Source organism: Vulpes lagopus, chromosome 10 (genome assembly GCF_018345385.1).
Source record: "Vulpes lagopus strain Blue_001 chromosome 10, ASM1834538v1, whole genome shotgun sequence".
In the NCBI taxonomy this organism is placed as follows: domain Eukaryota; kingdom Metazoa; phylum Chordata; class Mammalia; order Carnivora; family Canidae; genus Vulpes; species Vulpes lagopus.
The window spans coordinates 101,867,920-101,885,525 of NC_054833.1; the positions used below are offsets into that span (position 1 = coordinate 101,867,920).

Below are 17,606 nucleotides of genomic sequence, written 5' to 3' on the forward strand. Positions count from 1 at the left end.
TGCTATATTTTCCTGACTATATTAACCTTGATTTTTTTTTTAACACCTCTTGAATTTTTGAACAGGTGCTGCAATTGCTGGAGTGTACCGAGCAGCAGGAAAGGAAATGATACCATTTGAAGCCCTCACCTTGGGCACTGGACAGACGTTTTGTGTAGTGGTGGTCTCCTTTTTACGGGTTTTAGCTACTCTATAGCGGATAGCCTTATGTCATGATACTGAACCTAAGTTTTACGGAATCCTCAAAAAGAATACATTATGGAATGTAGTGTTTTCTTAATTCTTCAAATGGAAGAAACTTGGATGAAGAAGTATGTGAAAAATGACATCTCAGCCCTTTCTTCAGTTTGAAGCTCCAGGAATTGAAGATCTTTCTGGACTCCAATTGTTCTCAACCAAAACAAATTGAGTTTCTTAGCACTTTTTTTGTCCTTTTTTAAAGTTTAATTTAAGCAGTTTTACAGGTGCATCTTTACCCATGCTAGGTCAACAGTGTTTCTGGGTTGACATCCTTCACACTGCAATTTACAATATTCTGTGAGAAAATGTAGTGTTGCATATTTCAGAGAAGCTATGAAAAATACTGGTTTCTTTCTGAGCAGAGTATACTGTACTATACTGTACAGTATAGTAAAATCCAAAATCTAACCTTGTACTAAAATCTAACCTTGATTAATCTTTGGCAGGCTCTTTTTTCATTACATATGAATGACATTAAGTGCCAAGTAGGTTTTGGTTGAGTAGAGCTTTGAGAACAAATTTGGTAAAATGTAATAGGAAAAAAAATCCTACAACACAAGTAGTGGCTTCATTTCCACTGTTGAAAGAAAAAGATGATGTGACATTTTATGGATAACTATCTTGACCTCTGATTACTTAATATATTTTAAGAGATGTTGTTGTTTTGTATATTTTATCAGAATAAGCTAGCTAATTGAGACTTTCCCCCCCAGAATTCCTGTATCCCTTTTCTCATCACTTTCATTCTATTGACTTTGTTTAGTTAAATTGGGAACAGACCCTATTAAATAACTTGAGTTCAGAATTTTAAGCCAGGTTGGCTAGAATGCTCTTTGGACATTGAGGTACCAAAAAAAATTTTTTAAACATTCTGCTATAGTTTTTCTTAGTGACTTTGGTTGAAATTGTAGAAATGCAGCTTAAACTAGACTTAGTGGTTATTAATTTCCTGGTCTTACTGTGATTACCACTTTTACAGTATTGGTGTCACTCCCAGAAAGTGCCTAAAGTTTAATTTTCAGATATGCTTCCACATTTATATTTCCCTTTAAGAGAATGTATATCCTTACAGAGAATTAAACATCAAGTTTCTTAAACCCAATTTTAGCTATCTTAATTTTTCTTCTACTGCCTAACTTTCTTTTTCATTAAAAGGCCTGAAAACTGTGACCTTCAAAAGAGAAATGATTGCAAAAATTGTCTACCTTGATCCTTACCACCTCAACTGTGTTAAATGGAATACAGTCCTTGTTCTCTGGTTCAGAATAGTTTCTGATCATTAAATCTGATGTTTTTAAAGGAAAGTTTTCATTGTAACAGTGAGGCTAACAGCCCACGAGGTCATGTACACACAAACACACAAACACATCCGTTCCATTTAAAGCAACATGTGCTCCGGCTTCTGATTAAAAATAGCCAGAAGGACCAACTAACCAGGGAAAGTCAAAGGGGAAAGAGATCACAGAAAATTAATTGGACACTTTCTCTTTAACTAAGAAGCCATTAGACTACTTAGCAAAATTATAGTGACATATGCTCAGACCAGGTGGAAAGTTATAAGTAGGCTTGGAATGCCAGCAAATGTTTTTATAAATTCCCCAACAAGGAATGCTCTTCAGTGCTCAAAATCTTTCAAGCAAACTTTAAGACTTTTTCTTAAAGATTTTATTTTATAAGATCTTCTTTATTTATTTGAAAGAGAGCACACGCACATACATAAGGGGAGGGGCAGAGGGAGGAGCAGCAGAGACATGGGGCTGGATCCCAGGACCCTGAGATCGGGAACCTGAGCCAAAGGCAGACACTTAACCAACTGAGCCACCCAGATGCCCCAAGATTTTAGTTTTAAGTTCTCTCTGTGCCCAGTGTGGGGCTTGAACTCACGATTCTAAGATCAAGTGTCGGATACTCCACTGGCTGAGCCAGCTAGGCGCCCCTAAGTCTCTAAATAAGACTCAACATTTTTCAGTTCAAGGAGCTGTGATTTTGCAAAGTAGCTCTTCACTTTAAGACATTTGAGACATTCTTATCTTTTGTTATAGCAAATGATTATAATCATCTCCCTTGAAGTATGCCTCTTATTAGAATTCTCACCTAAAATATTCTTTTGGATAGAATTTTTCGAATTGAACATATAGACCTGTGGTTGTTAGGCCTCTCTCCCTGAATACTAATTTTTGAACGTATTGATTGATGATTTAAATATTTGGTTATTAGAGCTAAGACACAAAAATTAATGCATTTTGAAAGATGTTTTTGTTTCCATCTGTTTCTTTGCTGTACTATGGTTATCCACTTTTTAAAAACTTCAAATATAAGATGTATCTTCAAATTATTGAGGATTTCATCCACTCCAATATATTAACATGCTCCTGTGAATAAATTTATATAGACCTTCATATGCATTGAGCTTTGTAGCTTGAAATGTTTTTAAGGAGAAACTATTTGAATGATATAAAGAATGTCTAGTTTTCTTTGGGCCTTTTTTTTTTTAATTTCTCAAATACACAATTATTTGTGGGTGGTCACTTAAGTGGAAAAATATTTGCATTTGTGTTGAACATTTTACTTTACCATATATAATTTTTAAGAATTTTTGCCAACAGCTGGCTTTCTTAGGGCCTGTGCAACCACCCCTTCCCAGCTGGACATCTACTTTTCCTTTATTTATTATTTTTTTTAATGTTTTTTATGCAGGAGAGAAGGAGGCAGCTCTCAACCATTAAAGCTGCAGTCTTTAATATGGGGGTTTGGGATGAAGGCATTTCATGAAGACAAGTCCATATACAAATGTGTAATAAATATTCTAAGAAAAGAATGTCTATTTGTGCTCTTAACTCATTTTTTAATTTTGCAGCAAAACATTGCTTCTTAGGAAATGTTTAAACCAGGGAGAAGTTGATGCAAATAACTAAACCATTCCTTATGTTTTTTTAAATCTTAAATTATATGTTAGCTTCTGATTTCAGTGTCCTTTCTGACTGCTCTGGTTTGAATTAAATTCTTAATACAACTGCAGTGCATACCAAGCTTGCCTAAGACACCATTTCCTGGAATGTGAAGCCTTGGTGCCATCAGCTATCCACACAGACGCAGAAAGTTTTGTGACCGTGTGTTTCTGTTTTGTGCACTGTTAGGCTGGTTGTGATGAAAATCAGCTTAACTTTTGTATGAGATTATTTCACTAACTGCCACAGTCAAAATGATCAAATCTTTGTACGATGGAGATTATTTAAATTTTATTTTTCTACTGACATTTCTAATTCTGGTAAAATGTTTATCAATAAAGAATTTCAATTCTGTTACCTGGAATGGTTCTTTCTTTTTTCAGTGGCCAATGAATTTAATCCTTTGCAGTAAAGTTGTCCGACTTAAATTTTTGAGTTTTTCAGTAACTGAATGCTTTACATATGTTTAACTCTATTTCTTTTATGTCCAACTTCTTACTAATTTTGGTAAAATTCTTGTTCAAGGAAGTGATTAAACTATGTCCATGTGTACTTCAGTCCTGTTAAATGCACTTTGTGGGCTGTCTCTACCATCAAGAAGCTTTTTGTCTGATTGCACACTGGGATGGCTGAAAGCTCACATAGTGTATGACAAAAATTATTCCAACAGTAGGCTCACATGAAGAGCAGCTCCAACGTTAGTTTGGCACTCTTGGTGACATCATAGAAGTCTTCCTCTGCTCTGCCGTTTTCAGCAAATTGTTCGATTTGGGTGTCACGGTCACAAGATAGATGACCACTGCAGTCACAGGTGGTGTAGATAGACATATAATGTCTGGCAGGAGACTGTCCACCCATTCTATTTTTTATTGAGGTATAATACACAGAAAAGTGCCCAAATCTTAAATGTATAGCTTGATGAATTTTTATGTATTCACATATTTATGTGACTACCATTCACAACAAGGTACAGAACAATTTCTAGCACCCCAGGAGAATTCTACATGCAGAATTCAACCAGAAACCCCCAGGATTATATGTATCCAGGACTCAAGGTGGGAGGAAATTTTCTTCAATTTTCAAAAGGTGATAACCCAAGATTGGACAATGGAAATAGACTGTGTGAGATGAGGGGCTAAACGTGCGCAGTATGGTAGAGAGGACCCCATAAATCATTGCTAAGAAAACGCAGTAATAATGAACCAGGAATTTTCTAGGGAGTTGAGGGAATTTGTACTCTGGCCAACTGGAGAGCCCTGTGTAAAGGGGCCAACCATTGCTTATTTCCAGCCTATTTTTACTGTGTGAGATTTTGAGCCCAGAATAGCCAGATTTTCCAGTTTTTCAAGAGAAGTTGGAAATCAAGATTATTTGAAATTTCCATTTTTAAGCACTTGCAACTAATCTGACTTCCCATAAAATGCTTTCCAGGTCAAACAACACATGCCTTTGGCCTGGAGTTGGCCTCTTTATTTGAAACAATGGAAAGTAGCTCCTACCCTGATTACCATTAAAGTGGTTAGAAACTGTGAATTTGGGTGCCTGAGTGTCTCAGTCCATTAAGTCTGCCTTTGGCTCAGGTTGTGATCCTGGGGTCCTGGGATCGAGTTCCGCATCAGGCTCCCTGCTCCTCAGGGAGTCTGCTTCTGCCTCTGCGCTTTTCTCTCTCTCTCTTTCTGATGAATAAATAAAATCTTAAAAGAAATTTTGTTAACTTGAACAAATGTATGGGGTGCTAGTGAGCTGTAAAGAGACTGGGAGAAAAAAAAAAAGACGGAGAAATGAGATGATGCTGGAGGAGAGTCTGCTAGAGAACCGCAACACATCCTTTTCCCCAGACTTGGACCTCATTGATGGGGCAAAGGGCTATGTCCTGGTGTGTCACTGCAGGTTCACTAATGCTATCCAAGGGAAAAGGCTGAGCATGTTAAACTCCCAAACACCAGGTCCTAATTTCACATCCATTCTTTTCTTCTCCCATAAGGAAGATCATAGACCTAAATGCACAAACTAAAACTATAAAACTGAAAACAAGAGTTAAGTTTCATGATCTTGAGCTAGGCAAAAGCTTCTTTGGTAGAACCCCAAACGCACCAAGGACAAGAGAAAAATAGGTAAATTGGACTTCATCAAAATGAGAAAAAAATTTCCTTTAAAGATTTTATTCATGAGAGACAGAGAGGGGCAGAGAGACAGGCAGAGGGAGAAGCAGGCTCCATGCAGGGAGTCCGACATGGGACTCGATCCTGGGTCTCCAAGATCAGGCCCTGGGCTGAACGCGGTGCTAAACCACTGAGCCACCTGGGCTGCCCAAAAAAAATGTTATGCTTCAATGAATGCCATTAAGGAAGTGATGGCACACAATAGAAAATAATTTTAAGGCCTATGTTTTATGAGATTGATATTTAAAATACATAAAGAAATCTTGAAACTCAACAATAAAAAGACAACCTGATTTTAAAATGGGCAAAGGATCTGAATAGACATTCTCAGAAGAACATGTAACATGGCCAATAAAGACATGAAAAGATGCTTAACATCATTAGTCATCAGGGAAGTGTGCAAATGCAAATCAAAACTACGATGAAATGCCACTTCACATCCACTAAGATGACTTTAATAAAAAAGACGAGTATTGGCAAGGTGTGCAGAAACTGGACTCTTCATACATTGCTGCTGAGGATATAAAATGGCTCAGCTGCTTTGGGAAGCAATGTGGCAGATCCTTGAAAGGTAAAGCACAGAACTACTATGAGATCAAGCAACTCCACAGGTACACGTCTAAGAGAAATTAGCTCTAAGATGTGCTAAGTGAAAGAAGACAAGACACACTGTATAATACCATTTATCTGAAAAGTCCAGAATAGGCAAATCTATAGAGACAATAAGATTAAGCCTGAGGCTGGGGATTGGGAAGAAATGGGAAAGAGGCTCATTTTTGGTGTGATGGTTGCACAAGTCTGTGAACTTACCAGAACTACTGAATCGTGTACTTTAAATGGGTACGTTTTATGGTCTGGGAATTATGTTTCAATTAGGCTGTTTTTTAAAGTTTGCTGGCATACTGCCATTGTAATGTCCTTTTAATCACAGACGTTCAGCTATTTTTTAATTGAGATAACTGTAGGACTAGGTGCCTCAGACCCAGTCATCCAGAGTATCAACAAGCAGCAATTTTCAGCTGAAAATTAAACCTTGGAAAACTAAACCTGAACAAAGAGGATGTTAATTGTTGATGTCTCATCTGCATTTGTTTCTGATTACTGCCTCCCATAGTTGGATTATAATTTTAAAAGTTTTAGTCTGGTAAAGTTATAAAGATTGTATATGGCTATACTTCTATATGGATATACTTGAAGGACTCATGGAGATGATGTCTGAATTCTAAAATGCAGCTGATTCCTGTCCACAGTAGTTATGTCTACAAAGTCACTGCACACACTCAATTAGTACTGAACCACTATTGGGGGAAATACAGGGTTGGGTTCCTGCGAGTCTCTGGTCACAATATTTTTGTCAACTGATCAATATGTAATCTTGTTTTATGTAGGTTTCTGTTCAAAGACACCTTATTTAACGTATCTTTCTTACAGTAGTTACGTGCAGTATTTCTTTATAATAAAACTATTTTAATTATAGCATTTTTGTGTGATGTCCTCTACAACACTGACACTGTATTACTTAACTCTTTCCGTCAGTCTATGCACACATGCAGTACACGTATATAGTACATGTAGTAAACACATAACGATATTCACAGAGTATTGTGAACACATACTGTATACTGCACAGTAATACAAATAGGGTCCTGAAAGAAATTAGAGATTTCATTAAAATGGTAATTAAAATCTTACTGTTGATGGAACAGCAGGATGTGTGTTGCAGCACACAGTGTGGTTAAACCTCTTGACCTTGGCTTGCCCCCAAAAACCAAGGAAGAGGTTGGTAGAATTTATTCTGCAGAAGAGGAACAGGGCAGCATGTCAGTGTTTGGCAATTCAACCTCAAAAGTTTGCCTCTCATGACTTGTTGACAGAGCTGGCAACTTTCCCTCCCAAACTGGCTCAAAAAGTTGGGTCAGCCTTGTTTGCTTGGCTTTTTGCCTCAAATCTTTAAGCATCTTGGCATAAGGGGCAAATGCTAGTGAGGTCAGGCATTTAAATTTAAGGCTGCGATCAAGCATAGGGTCACACTCTTCCGTGTCATTTTTTAAAAATTTTTTTATTTGGGATCCCTGGGTGGTACAGCGGTTCGGTGCCTGCCTTTGGCCCAGGGCGCGATCCTGGAGACCCGGGATCGAATCCCACGTCGGGCTCTCGGCGCATGGAGCCTGCTTCTCCCTCTGCCTGTGTCTCTGCCTCTCTCTCTCTCTCTCTCTGTGACTATCATAAATAAGTAATAATAAAAAAAATTTTTCATAATAAAAAACTTAAAAAAAATTTTTTTTTATTTATTTATGATAGTCACAGAGAGAGAAAGAGAGAGAGGCAGAGACATAGGCAGAGGGAGAAGCAGGCTTCATGCACTGGAAGCCTGACGTGGGATTCGATCCCGGGTCTCCAGGATCGTGCCCTGGGCCAAAGGCAGGCGCCAAACCGCTGCGCCACCCAGGGATCCCGCCCCCCCCCTTTTTTTTTTTAATTTTTATTTATCTTCCATGTCATTGTAAATTCTTTCCAAGGCAGAATTCCATTCTGATATATTAGTCATTGTAAGAGGGTCAATTCTTTTTTTAAAAAAATATTTTATTTATTCATGAGAGACACAGAGACAGAGAGCAACTCCACAGGTACATGTCTGAGGCAGAGACACAGGGAGAGGGAGAAGCAGGCTCCACGCAGGGAGCCCGACGTGGGACTCGATCCCAGGTCTCCAGGATCATACCCTGGGCTGAAGGCGGTGCTAAACCACTGAGCCACCCGGGCTGCCCAAGAGGGTCAATTCTTGAAGTCTTAGGTTGACTGACTTTCATCACCATCCTCGTCATTGCCAACTCCAATGCCTTGTTTTGCCATCTCGTCCAGGTCTTCATTGGTGGGTTCTATTGCCTTCTCTGCCAAAATTTCCTCCACATCTTCCTCCTTCATGTCATCAAAGCCTCCTCCACTTATTTGCTCTGTGATATGTGTTATCTTTTTGACACTGTTCTTTATACTTTCTGTAACACCGTCAAAGCCTTCAAAATTTTGCACACAGTCTGGCCATTTTCCCAACAGCTGTTGAGAGTAGCTTGTTTGATGCTGTCCCAGGCTGTCCCAACATAATCAATAACACTGTGTAGAGTAACTGACTTCCAGTAGTCCAACATGGTAGTCTCTGTGTTGGACTTGAGAGCCTCGAAAGCCTTGCTATAAAGCTCCCTGGTATAGTGTGCCTTGAAAGCTTTTATTATACCCGATCCAGGGGTTGGATGAGAGATGTAGTGTTTGGGGGCATGAAAAGAACTTCTACGTTGGGATGGGCATTTCTGAGTTCCTCAAGCAACAGACTGGGGCATTATCCAAAATTAATAAAACCGGGGTCCCTGGGTGGCGCAGCGGTTTGGTGCCTGCCTTTGGCCCAGGGCATGATCCTGGAGACCCGGGATCGAATCCCACGTCGGGCTCCCAGTGCATGGAGCCTGCTTCTCCCTCTGCCTGTGTCTCTGCCTCTCTCTCTCTCTCTGTGACTATCATAAATGAATAAAAATAAAAACAAAACAAAACAAAAACAAAATTAATAAAACCTTGAAGGCAAGGTTTCTGCCCTGGAGATAGCATTCAACTTCTGGTATGAAGCAGTTGTGAAACAATCGGATGTCATCCAGGCTTTTTTGTTCCTCCAATGGACCGGCATATGGTTGACGCTTTTCCCTGTAAGTGCTTGTGGATTCTGGGCTCTGTATACCATTAGGGGTTTGCACTTGAAGTCGCCCTTGGCATTGGTGCACAAGAGCAAGGTTGCATAGTCTTGTAATGATTTAAAGCCAGGGGCTTTGCAGGCCATTTGTGTCATATAGGTTCTGCTGCCAACGTCCTTGTAAAATAAGCCAGTCTCATCAGCGTTGAAAACCTGCTCTTCCACATATCCTTTCTCCTGTATAACACTCAGCAAGTGCTTTTTAAATTCTCCCGCAGCCTCCTGATCTGCAGAACTTGCCTCACCTGCTAGTTTAACATTGTTCACGCCACCCAGCCAGCGCTGGCGGAGAAAGGTTTCACGTTTTTCTGGCCCTGGGTTACATGACCGTAAATTTCTTTGGCTTTCAGCCTCAAGACAATGCCGTCCACCACGCCTTTTCTGTCGGTTGTCATCTCGTGAATCCACAAACTTAGTCGTTTTTCCATCTTTTCCATAGCTTCCTCACGTACCATAGACGTTACTTGCGCACTTTCCGGGGCGGCCTCCCGGACAGATGGGCGAATTTCCTTTTCCCTTTTTTTTCCTTTTTTTTGGATGTACCGGATTGTGGATTCATTAACATCGAACTCGCGGCCAGCAGCGCTACAACTCGCGCCTGCACGAAGCTTATCTAGCAACCGTATTTTCTCCATAAGGCACCTCACAGCCTTCTTGCGCTTCGGGAGCACTGGCAGCACCGCCACTACGTTGGGCGGTCATTTTAAACCGCGAAATCACCACCAAAAAGCACAAAAATGCAAAAAACCCCACACGGCCCTAAGTATACAGAGAAAAAGACAATCCTTTACACCCAGAGAGCGGAAGCAAGAGAGCCCACTGCGCCTGCCTTGTTCAATCTCAGCTGGTTTACCGCACCGCTGCTGGACTCGAGTTTCACCCTCTGCGCATGTCCGCGAATAACCTCAGAAAGCACCGCGAATATTGATTTTCGGGGTTACAGTCAGTGTAAGCAAGTAAGCGAACTAGAAAATACCAACCCATGAGTAACGAAGGTCAGCAATATCCCCACGGACACGTAATTCTGTTTAAGCACATTTATTAAAGCAAAGAGACCCGACAGTGCCAAAGACTACAAGTTCCGGCATGCACCGCTTCAGCGCGGAGCCTGGACTCTAGTCAAGCACTACAGTCCCGTCAGGGGCACGAGGCGTTGGCCTGGAAGTGTCGCGTTTGGACTACGTAACACTCTCTGCGCGTGCGCACACGTCGCGGGGTGGGGGGGGCCCGCCCCAGCCGCCGCCGCCGCCGCCACCCCCGCTGCAGCTTATGGTCTCTCCCTAGAGCTTTGCCGTTTGGGGCAGCTGCTGAGGTCGTGTGGTTCCGCCCGCCCCGCGCGGCAGCGACATGGAGGAATTCGACTCTGAAGACTTCTCCACCTCGGAGGAGGACGAAGACTACGTGCCGTCGGGTGAGCGATTCGGCCGGAGACGAGGGAAGGCTTGCCCCGCCCCCCGCTTCACGTGAGGCGCTCTGGGCCCGGCGTGCGTGGCTCGGCGGCGCGGTCTCCGGCGGCCCCGCCGCGCGAACCCCGCTTCCTCCGCCGCCTTCCCGTCCGCGCGACCGCCCCGGGCCGAGACGCGCGCGCGGGGGAGGCTCGCGCAGCCGACGCCCGCGGCCTGTCTCGGGCCGCCGCCCCCCTCGGAGCGCGGGAACCCGCACGTGGACGCTGGCCTGCCCCGGGGGCGCTGGCTGGGTCGGTCGGCGCAGGCGCCCGGGCGGCCGCACCAGTGTTCACGTCTAATGGGACGCGGCGTGAGCCGTGTAGGTTGTCGTCAGACCCTCCTTGCGTCCCGAGGGACTTGCTAGCACCACGTCCAGGATCAGCCTGTCTGCTTTATGCCGTCGCGTGGGGTCTGGTTATTAGAAAGTTCACCCGATGAGGCATTTTGTCTCTGCGGTGCATACCTATTCCTCTTTTTTTTTTTTTTCCCCCAGGCCCCTCTTCCTCTCGCTTTTTGGTGGTATAGGTTTCTCAGACTAAATCTTGTCAAAATAAATCTTGTCACTCAGACCTACCCCTTCTGCTCTATTGCTTTCCCCAGACTTCCCGTCTCATCTAAAGTAGCCATCCACACACACGTGCTGGTGAAAAACAGAAACCCCAGGAGTCACTCATCCTTGCTTGCTTCTGTCTTTTGGTTCAGGTAGTAAGTTCTGTGGTGTCTATGTGGGAAGCTGGTTTCTGACCGCCTCCCCGCCCATCTCCCTGTCCCTGGACCGCCATTCTTTCCTAGGATTAGCCGTAGCTTCCCAACTGGTTTGCCTGACTCCGTTTCCGTCCTCGTCCACCAACGTTGGTCTTACGGTAATGGCCAGAGTGGTTCTATGAAAACTAGTTTTCATTTTAATAAAAGTTGTGAGTACTCATACTTAAAGATAGGGGTGCCTGGGGGCTCAGTTCCTTTAACGTGGGACTCTTGATTTTGGCTCGGGTCCTGGTCCCAGGGTCGTGAAATTGAGCCAGGGTTGGGCTCCAGTGCTAGGGGTGGAACCTGCTTAAGAGTCTCTCTGCCCCTCCCCCATCTCAGTGTACTGGTCTGTGTTTTGATAGATGCTTAAGAGTTGCATGACAGTCACCAAAATTAACGGTTGCAAGGCCACCCTCCCCCAAATAAAACATAGACCATGATGTTTGAATAGAAACAGTTTTATTTCTTCTTTTCCAATAGGTATGCTTCTTGTTTCTTTTGCTTGCTTTACTGCTTTTTTTTTTTTTTTTTTTTTTTTTTTTTTATTCACGACAGAGAGGCAGAGAGAGAAGCAGACTCCATGCTGGGAGCCCAGTGCGGGACTCAATCCCGGATCTCCAGGATCACGGCCTGGGCTGCAGGCGGCGCTAAACCGCTGAGCCACCCGGGGTGCCTTGCTTTACAGCTTTTAATAAGACTTCCATGGGGATTCCTGGATGGCTCAGCGGTTTAGCGCGCCTTTGGCTCAGGGCGTGATCCTGCAGTCCATGGATCGAGTCCAACATCGGGCTCCCTGCGTGGAGCCTGCTTCTCCCTCTGCCTGTGTCTCTGCCTCTCTCTCTGGCTCTTTCTGTGTCTCTCATGAATAAATTAAAAAAAAAAAAAAAAAAAAAAGATGGGATCCCTGGGTGGCGCAGCGGTTTAGCGCCTGCCTTTGGCCCAGGGCGCGATCCTCGAGACCGAGATCGAGTCCCACGTGGGGCTCCCGGTGCATGGAGCCTGCTTCTCCCTCTGCCTATGTCTCTGCCTCTCTCTGGTGTGTGTGTGACTATCATAAATAAATTTTAAAAAATTTTTAAAAAAAAGACTTCCAGCATGATGTCAAATAGGAATAGTGAGAGTGGATGGACTTGCCTTGTTCTCAATTTTAAGAGGGAATTATCAGTGTTTCACGAGTTAGTATGTTAGCTATACAGATGCCTTTTGAGTCTGCACGTTTTAAGTCCTTTACATTGAATAATACATTATTAGCAATACTCTGCTACAGAGTATGTGCTATTCTCCTCATTTTACAGATGAAGAAAATGAGGCACAGAGAATTTAAGCAAATTGATCAAAGTCATTCAGCTACAGAGTAGCTGAACTGGGATTTGAACCCTGACAGTCTGCATATACTGCTCTTCACCGATGCATTTTATCAGGTTAAAGAACTTCCCTCTACTCATGATTTGCTGAGAGGACAATTTTGTCAGATGCTTTTCCTCCATAGGATTCTGTGTGGTTGATTTTCTTCCTGTTAATATGGTGAATTACAGTTACTGATTTAAAAAAAAATTTTTTTTTTTTTTACACTGCAGCACTTTATTTTCTTCACACGACACATTGCTGGGGCCTAATGTTCTCACATGACAGTAGAATTTCTTGTCATCTCTTAAAGAATTGAGAATTGTGTGCAAAAACCTTACATAAAAGGATGAATAAATTTACAGTTGTAAGTGCAAACCATTTTCCAACTCAAGGCAATTAATCACCCACAGTGTTCTGGCAGGTGATTTTTAAATTTTGAATAGCCTTTTATTTCTGGGATAAAACTCCCTTGGTCATAGTGTATTATTCTTTTTATACATTGCTGGGGCTCTTGGGTTGTTCAGTCTGTTAAGTGTCTGACTCTTGATTTTGGCTCAGGTCATGCATGATCTAAGATCCAGCCCCGCATTGGGCTCCACACTCAGCATGGAATCTGCTTGAGATTCTTTCCCCCTCCCTCTCCCTCCTCTGCTCTTTCTACTGCTCTCCCATGAGCTCTCTCTACTCTCTCTCCTAAATCAATCAATCAGTCTTTTTATATGTTGTTGAATTTTGTTTGCTACTATTTGTTGAGAAAATTTTTTTAAAGATTTATTTATTTATTTATCATAGACAGAGAGGCAGAGACACAGGCAGAGGGAGAAGCAGGCCCCATGCAGGAAGCCTGACATGGGACTCGATCCCGGGTCTCCAGGATCACACCCCAGGCTGCAGGTGGCACTAAACTGGTGCACCACCGGGGCTGCCCCAACACTTGTGTTTTAACCCCAACTTGAAATCATACTTTTTCATGTTATCTTGTAACCTGCTCTTTTCAGTGAACAGTCTCTCCCTGTTCATTTCAGTAAACTTTTGATTCATCTTATATACAGACCTTATTAAGATATTCCCACTGGACTCAGAATAGACTGTAGCTTGTTTATCCAAATCACAGTTAGGTTCAGGACTACTCATATTGTGTGGTTGTCCCATCCTTTAAATTTGTTTTAATCTGGCATGTTCTGTAATGACATTGATTTGCCTAAGAGATCAGGCATTATGTCCTGCAGAATGTCTTACCTTCTGGATTTGTCTGGTCACCCCCTCCTGGTATTTTAGGTTGTTCCTTTGTTCTTTGAATTCTCTGGAATTCTGAAGTTCTGAAATTCCTGGAAGTTCTATCTAGATGCTTGATGGGGGGGCGCCTGGGTGGCTTTCAGTCTGTTCAGCATCTGCCTTCAGCTCAGGTCACCATCCCAGATTGAGCCCCATGTTGGGCTCTCTGCTCAGTGGGGAATAGGCTTCTTCTTTTCTCCCTCTTGTGCTCTCCCTCTCTAATAAATAAAATCTTAAAAAAAAATACTTGATGGGTTCAAATGAAATATTTTTGGTTAGAATGCATTATAGATGACTGTGTGTTTCATAATGCATAATGTCAAAAGACCTACAATCCTTGGTTGGTTCCCATAGTTGCAACTATTGGATTCAGGGGATGAGAATCTGAGCCCTGTGTTGTGTAATTGTTTCTTCCCTTGGAACTGAAGTATTCTGTGTAATAATATAACACTTCATTTTTTGAAAACATTACTTGATAATCCCTGCTTAAATTAGTATCATTACAGTGTGAGAAGTGATATTTTTCTAATTTTGTGGTTCTTCTACAATTATTAGTTGATATTATTCCCTAAAGTATTGCTTTCCCTCATCAGTTGGGACAGGATAAATGTTTGATTCATTTTCTTTAATTATTAACTTTCAAAATAGAGAATAATTTTAATAGTAGCTTTAAGTAGTATAAATTATCTTTTGTCTTTTTTTAAAACATCATAAAGGGCTTATGGATTTATTGATTCAATATGTTTTAGTCCACTAGCAGGTATTCCTTTTAGTGCTCAAGTCATCATATTTGGCCACTAGGAGTTCTTTCAAGCTGGATCTTAAATCCTTTTAATGCGACCCATTATTCTTAAATAATTTCCTTGCTTTCTGCACAGCAAGATGTCCCAGTTTTACTTTGTTCTTTCCCTCCCTCAGACCTGAAATTAGATGTTTTTTTTTTTTTTTCAAGGATCCCTTTTTATGATGAATCGTATAAAGTAATATAATCTGGACTCTGAAGAGATGCTCATTGCTACCAGAGTGACATTGTTTCTGTGCCATTTCAGTGAACAGAACTAGAAAATATTTATTTTATAGAGTACATATTGATGGTTTTTTAAAAAAGATTTTATTTTTTAGTAATCTTTACACCTGTTGTAGGATTTCGGCTTATAACCCCTAGAACAAGAGTTGCATCATCTACCTACTGAGCCAGCCAGGTGCCCCTCATATTGATATTTTTGATTCAATTTTAACATTTGAATTTTCATTTGATTTCTTTGACTTTATAATCCTGTGTCATTCCTCTGAAGATCTGGATCCCTAATGTTTAACATAATTACTTGCTTTAGCCTATTATGAAGGAAGTAGTTTCAAAATACCAATGTTGATGTTACCACATGGAATAAGGGCTTTTTTCTTTCTTTCTTTCTTTCTTTCTTTCTTTCTTTTCTTTTCTTTTCTTTCTTTTTTTTTTTTTTTTTACAATGGGTCTTGCTAAAGGTGCAACAGTCAAAATACTGTGTTTCTGAAGTCCTTGGAATAAATCCTGTCAGTTATGTTAATGCTTGGGTATGCAGTTATTTATTCAAACAAGTATTTGTTAGTTCAAATTGTTCTTCATTTAAGAGATTTTCAAAATTCTTCAGAAAGTTAATCACAGAGAATTCTCCCACTCTGTTCTACCCTTACCCTTATAGGTACTTTTTTTTTTTTTAAGATTTTATTTATTTATTCATGAGAGAGAGAGAGAGAGAGAGAGAGGCAGATACACAAGTAGGCTCTTTGCAGGGAGCCTGACGTGGGACTCCATCCCGGGTCTCCAGGATCACTCCCTGGGCTGAAGGCAGGCGCTAAACCACTGAGCCACTGGGGCTGCCCTACGTATTCTCATTAGTATTTTGTTTATACTTTACAAATACAAAAAATAACATTGCAGCTACATACATACTTAGCTTGTAGTTTGTGTTTTTTAAAACTCTTTTTGCTGAAATGATTTTACTGGAGTTTCAGAGGAAGCAAAATGACATTTGTGCATTTAGACTGCCATCTTAGTCTGGAACTCAGTCCTGTGTTCAGGAAACATTTTAACTTATCGATTGGTCTGTGGTATTCAGTCTCAAATGTGTATTCTGCAGATTTTCACATGAATGGCTCCTCATCAGCTTTGTTCTTTTTAAAATCTCTGCCATTATATTTGTAGTTTTCAAGAGTTTAAAACATTTTTTAAAAGTTTTTTGAAAAATGTTTAAGTCACTATTTCATGAATGCCATACTTTCTCATACCTCTTTGAGGCTATTAACTATAAAGAAGTGTGTGTTTTAATTTCCTCTGAATTCCTTTCTTGTTTTAGTCTTACCTTTTTTTTTTTTTTTAAGATTTTATTTATTCATGAGAGACACACACAGAGAGAGAAGCAGAGACATAGGTAGAGGGAAAAGCAGGCTCCATGTAGGGAGCCCGATGTGGGACTTGATCCTGGGACGCCAGGATCACACCCTGAGCCAAAGGCAGACACTTAACCGCTGAGCCACCCAGGCGTCCCATCAGTCTTACCTTTCATATTGGAGGCTTTCCTCAAGTGTTTGGTGGTTCTTGGTTCATTATGAGTGAAATACGTAGAAGCTGTTTGGATGTACCAGAATATTCAAAACATTACTGTTTGTAACAGCCCCAAATTGGAAACAACCTAAATGTCAGCCCAAGAATGGATAAGTACATTGTGGTGCAGTTGTGCAGTGAAATACTATTTTGGAATGACAGTGAATAAATTAGAGCTACAGTGAACAGTACGGGTGACCAACACATAGTATATTGAGTGAAAGCCAGATGCTTGAGAGTGCATATTGTAGGCGTCTGTTTAAGGGTAAAAAGAAGGCAAACAGGGGATCCCTGGGTGGCGCAGCGGTTCGGCGCGTGCCTTTGGCCCAGGGCGCGATCCTGGAGACCCGGGATCGAATCCCACATTGGGCTCCCGGTGCATGGAGCCTGCTTCTCCCTCTGCCTGTGTCTCTGCCTCTCTCTCTCTCTGTGACTATCATAAATAAATAATAATAATAAAAAAAAAAAGAAGGCAAACATGGGATGCCTTGGTGGCTCAGTGGTTAAGCGTCTGTCTTTCGCTCAGGGCGTGATCCTGGGGTTCCGGGATGGAGTCCTGCATCAGGCTCCCTGTGAAGAGCCTGAGTCTCCCTTTGCCTATGTCTCTGCCTCTCATGAAAAAATAAATAAAACCTTAAAAAAAAAGGCAAACTTAATCTTTGGTATTAGGAGTCAGGATGGCTCTTAGAATGGGGTGGTGGCTAATGCCTGGAACAGGCATGAGGAACCTTCTGGGATGCTGGTTTGTGTTCTGGTTCTTGAGCTGGGCCTGGTTATACAAGTATGTTCACTTTGTAATATCATCAAGCTATAGAGTAGACTTGTGTGTTCTTCAGTGTGTGTGTTATACTTCAAGTAAAAGGGTTTTTTTTTTTTAAGATTTTATTTATTTATGCGTGAGAGACACACACAGAGAGAGGCAGAGACACACACAGAGAAGCAGGCTCCATGCAGGGAGCCTGATGTAGGACTTGATCCGGGGTCCCCAGGATCAAGCCCTGGACTGAAGGCAGATGCTCAACCACTGAGCCACCCAGGTGTCCCTACTTCCAAGTAAAAGTTTACATGAAGTTAAAAACAAAAAACAAAAAAAAGCTGGCTGAATCTCCATGTGGACAGCAT

At 41.7% G+C, this 17,606-nt stretch overlaps 2 protein-coding genes across 9 annotated transcripts in view; both read left to right on the plus strand.

The window, feature by feature from the left end:
- Window positions 1–3,552, plus strand: part of TMEM170A (transmembrane protein 170A) — a 46,208-nt gene extending 42,656 nt beyond the window's left edge. For all 6 annotated transcript variants that reach the window (XM_041770589.1, XM_041770592.1, XM_041770587.1 and 3 more), the window contains one exon: window positions 66–3,552. In XM_041770589.1, the coding sequence (XP_041626523.1) occupies window positions 66–196 (131 nt within the window). In that variant the 3' untranslated portion in view covers window positions 197–3,552. The remainder of the gene's footprint in view (window positions 1–65) is intronic.
- Window positions 3,553–10,278: 6,726 nt separating this feature from the next.
- CFDP1 (craniofacial development protein 1) overlaps window positions 10,279–17,606 on the plus strand; it is a 129,347-nt gene continuing 122,019 nt past the window's right edge. For 2 of the 3 annotated variants that reach the window (XM_041771821.1, XM_041771820.1), the window contains exon 1: window positions 10,279–10,497. In XM_041771821.1, coding sequence (XP_041627755.1) covers window positions 10,434–10,497 — 64 coding nt within the window. In that variant the 5' untranslated portion in view covers window positions 10,279–10,433. The remainder of the gene's footprint in view (window positions 10,498–17,606) is intronic. The other variant, XM_041771819.1, reaches the window with a different exon arrangement.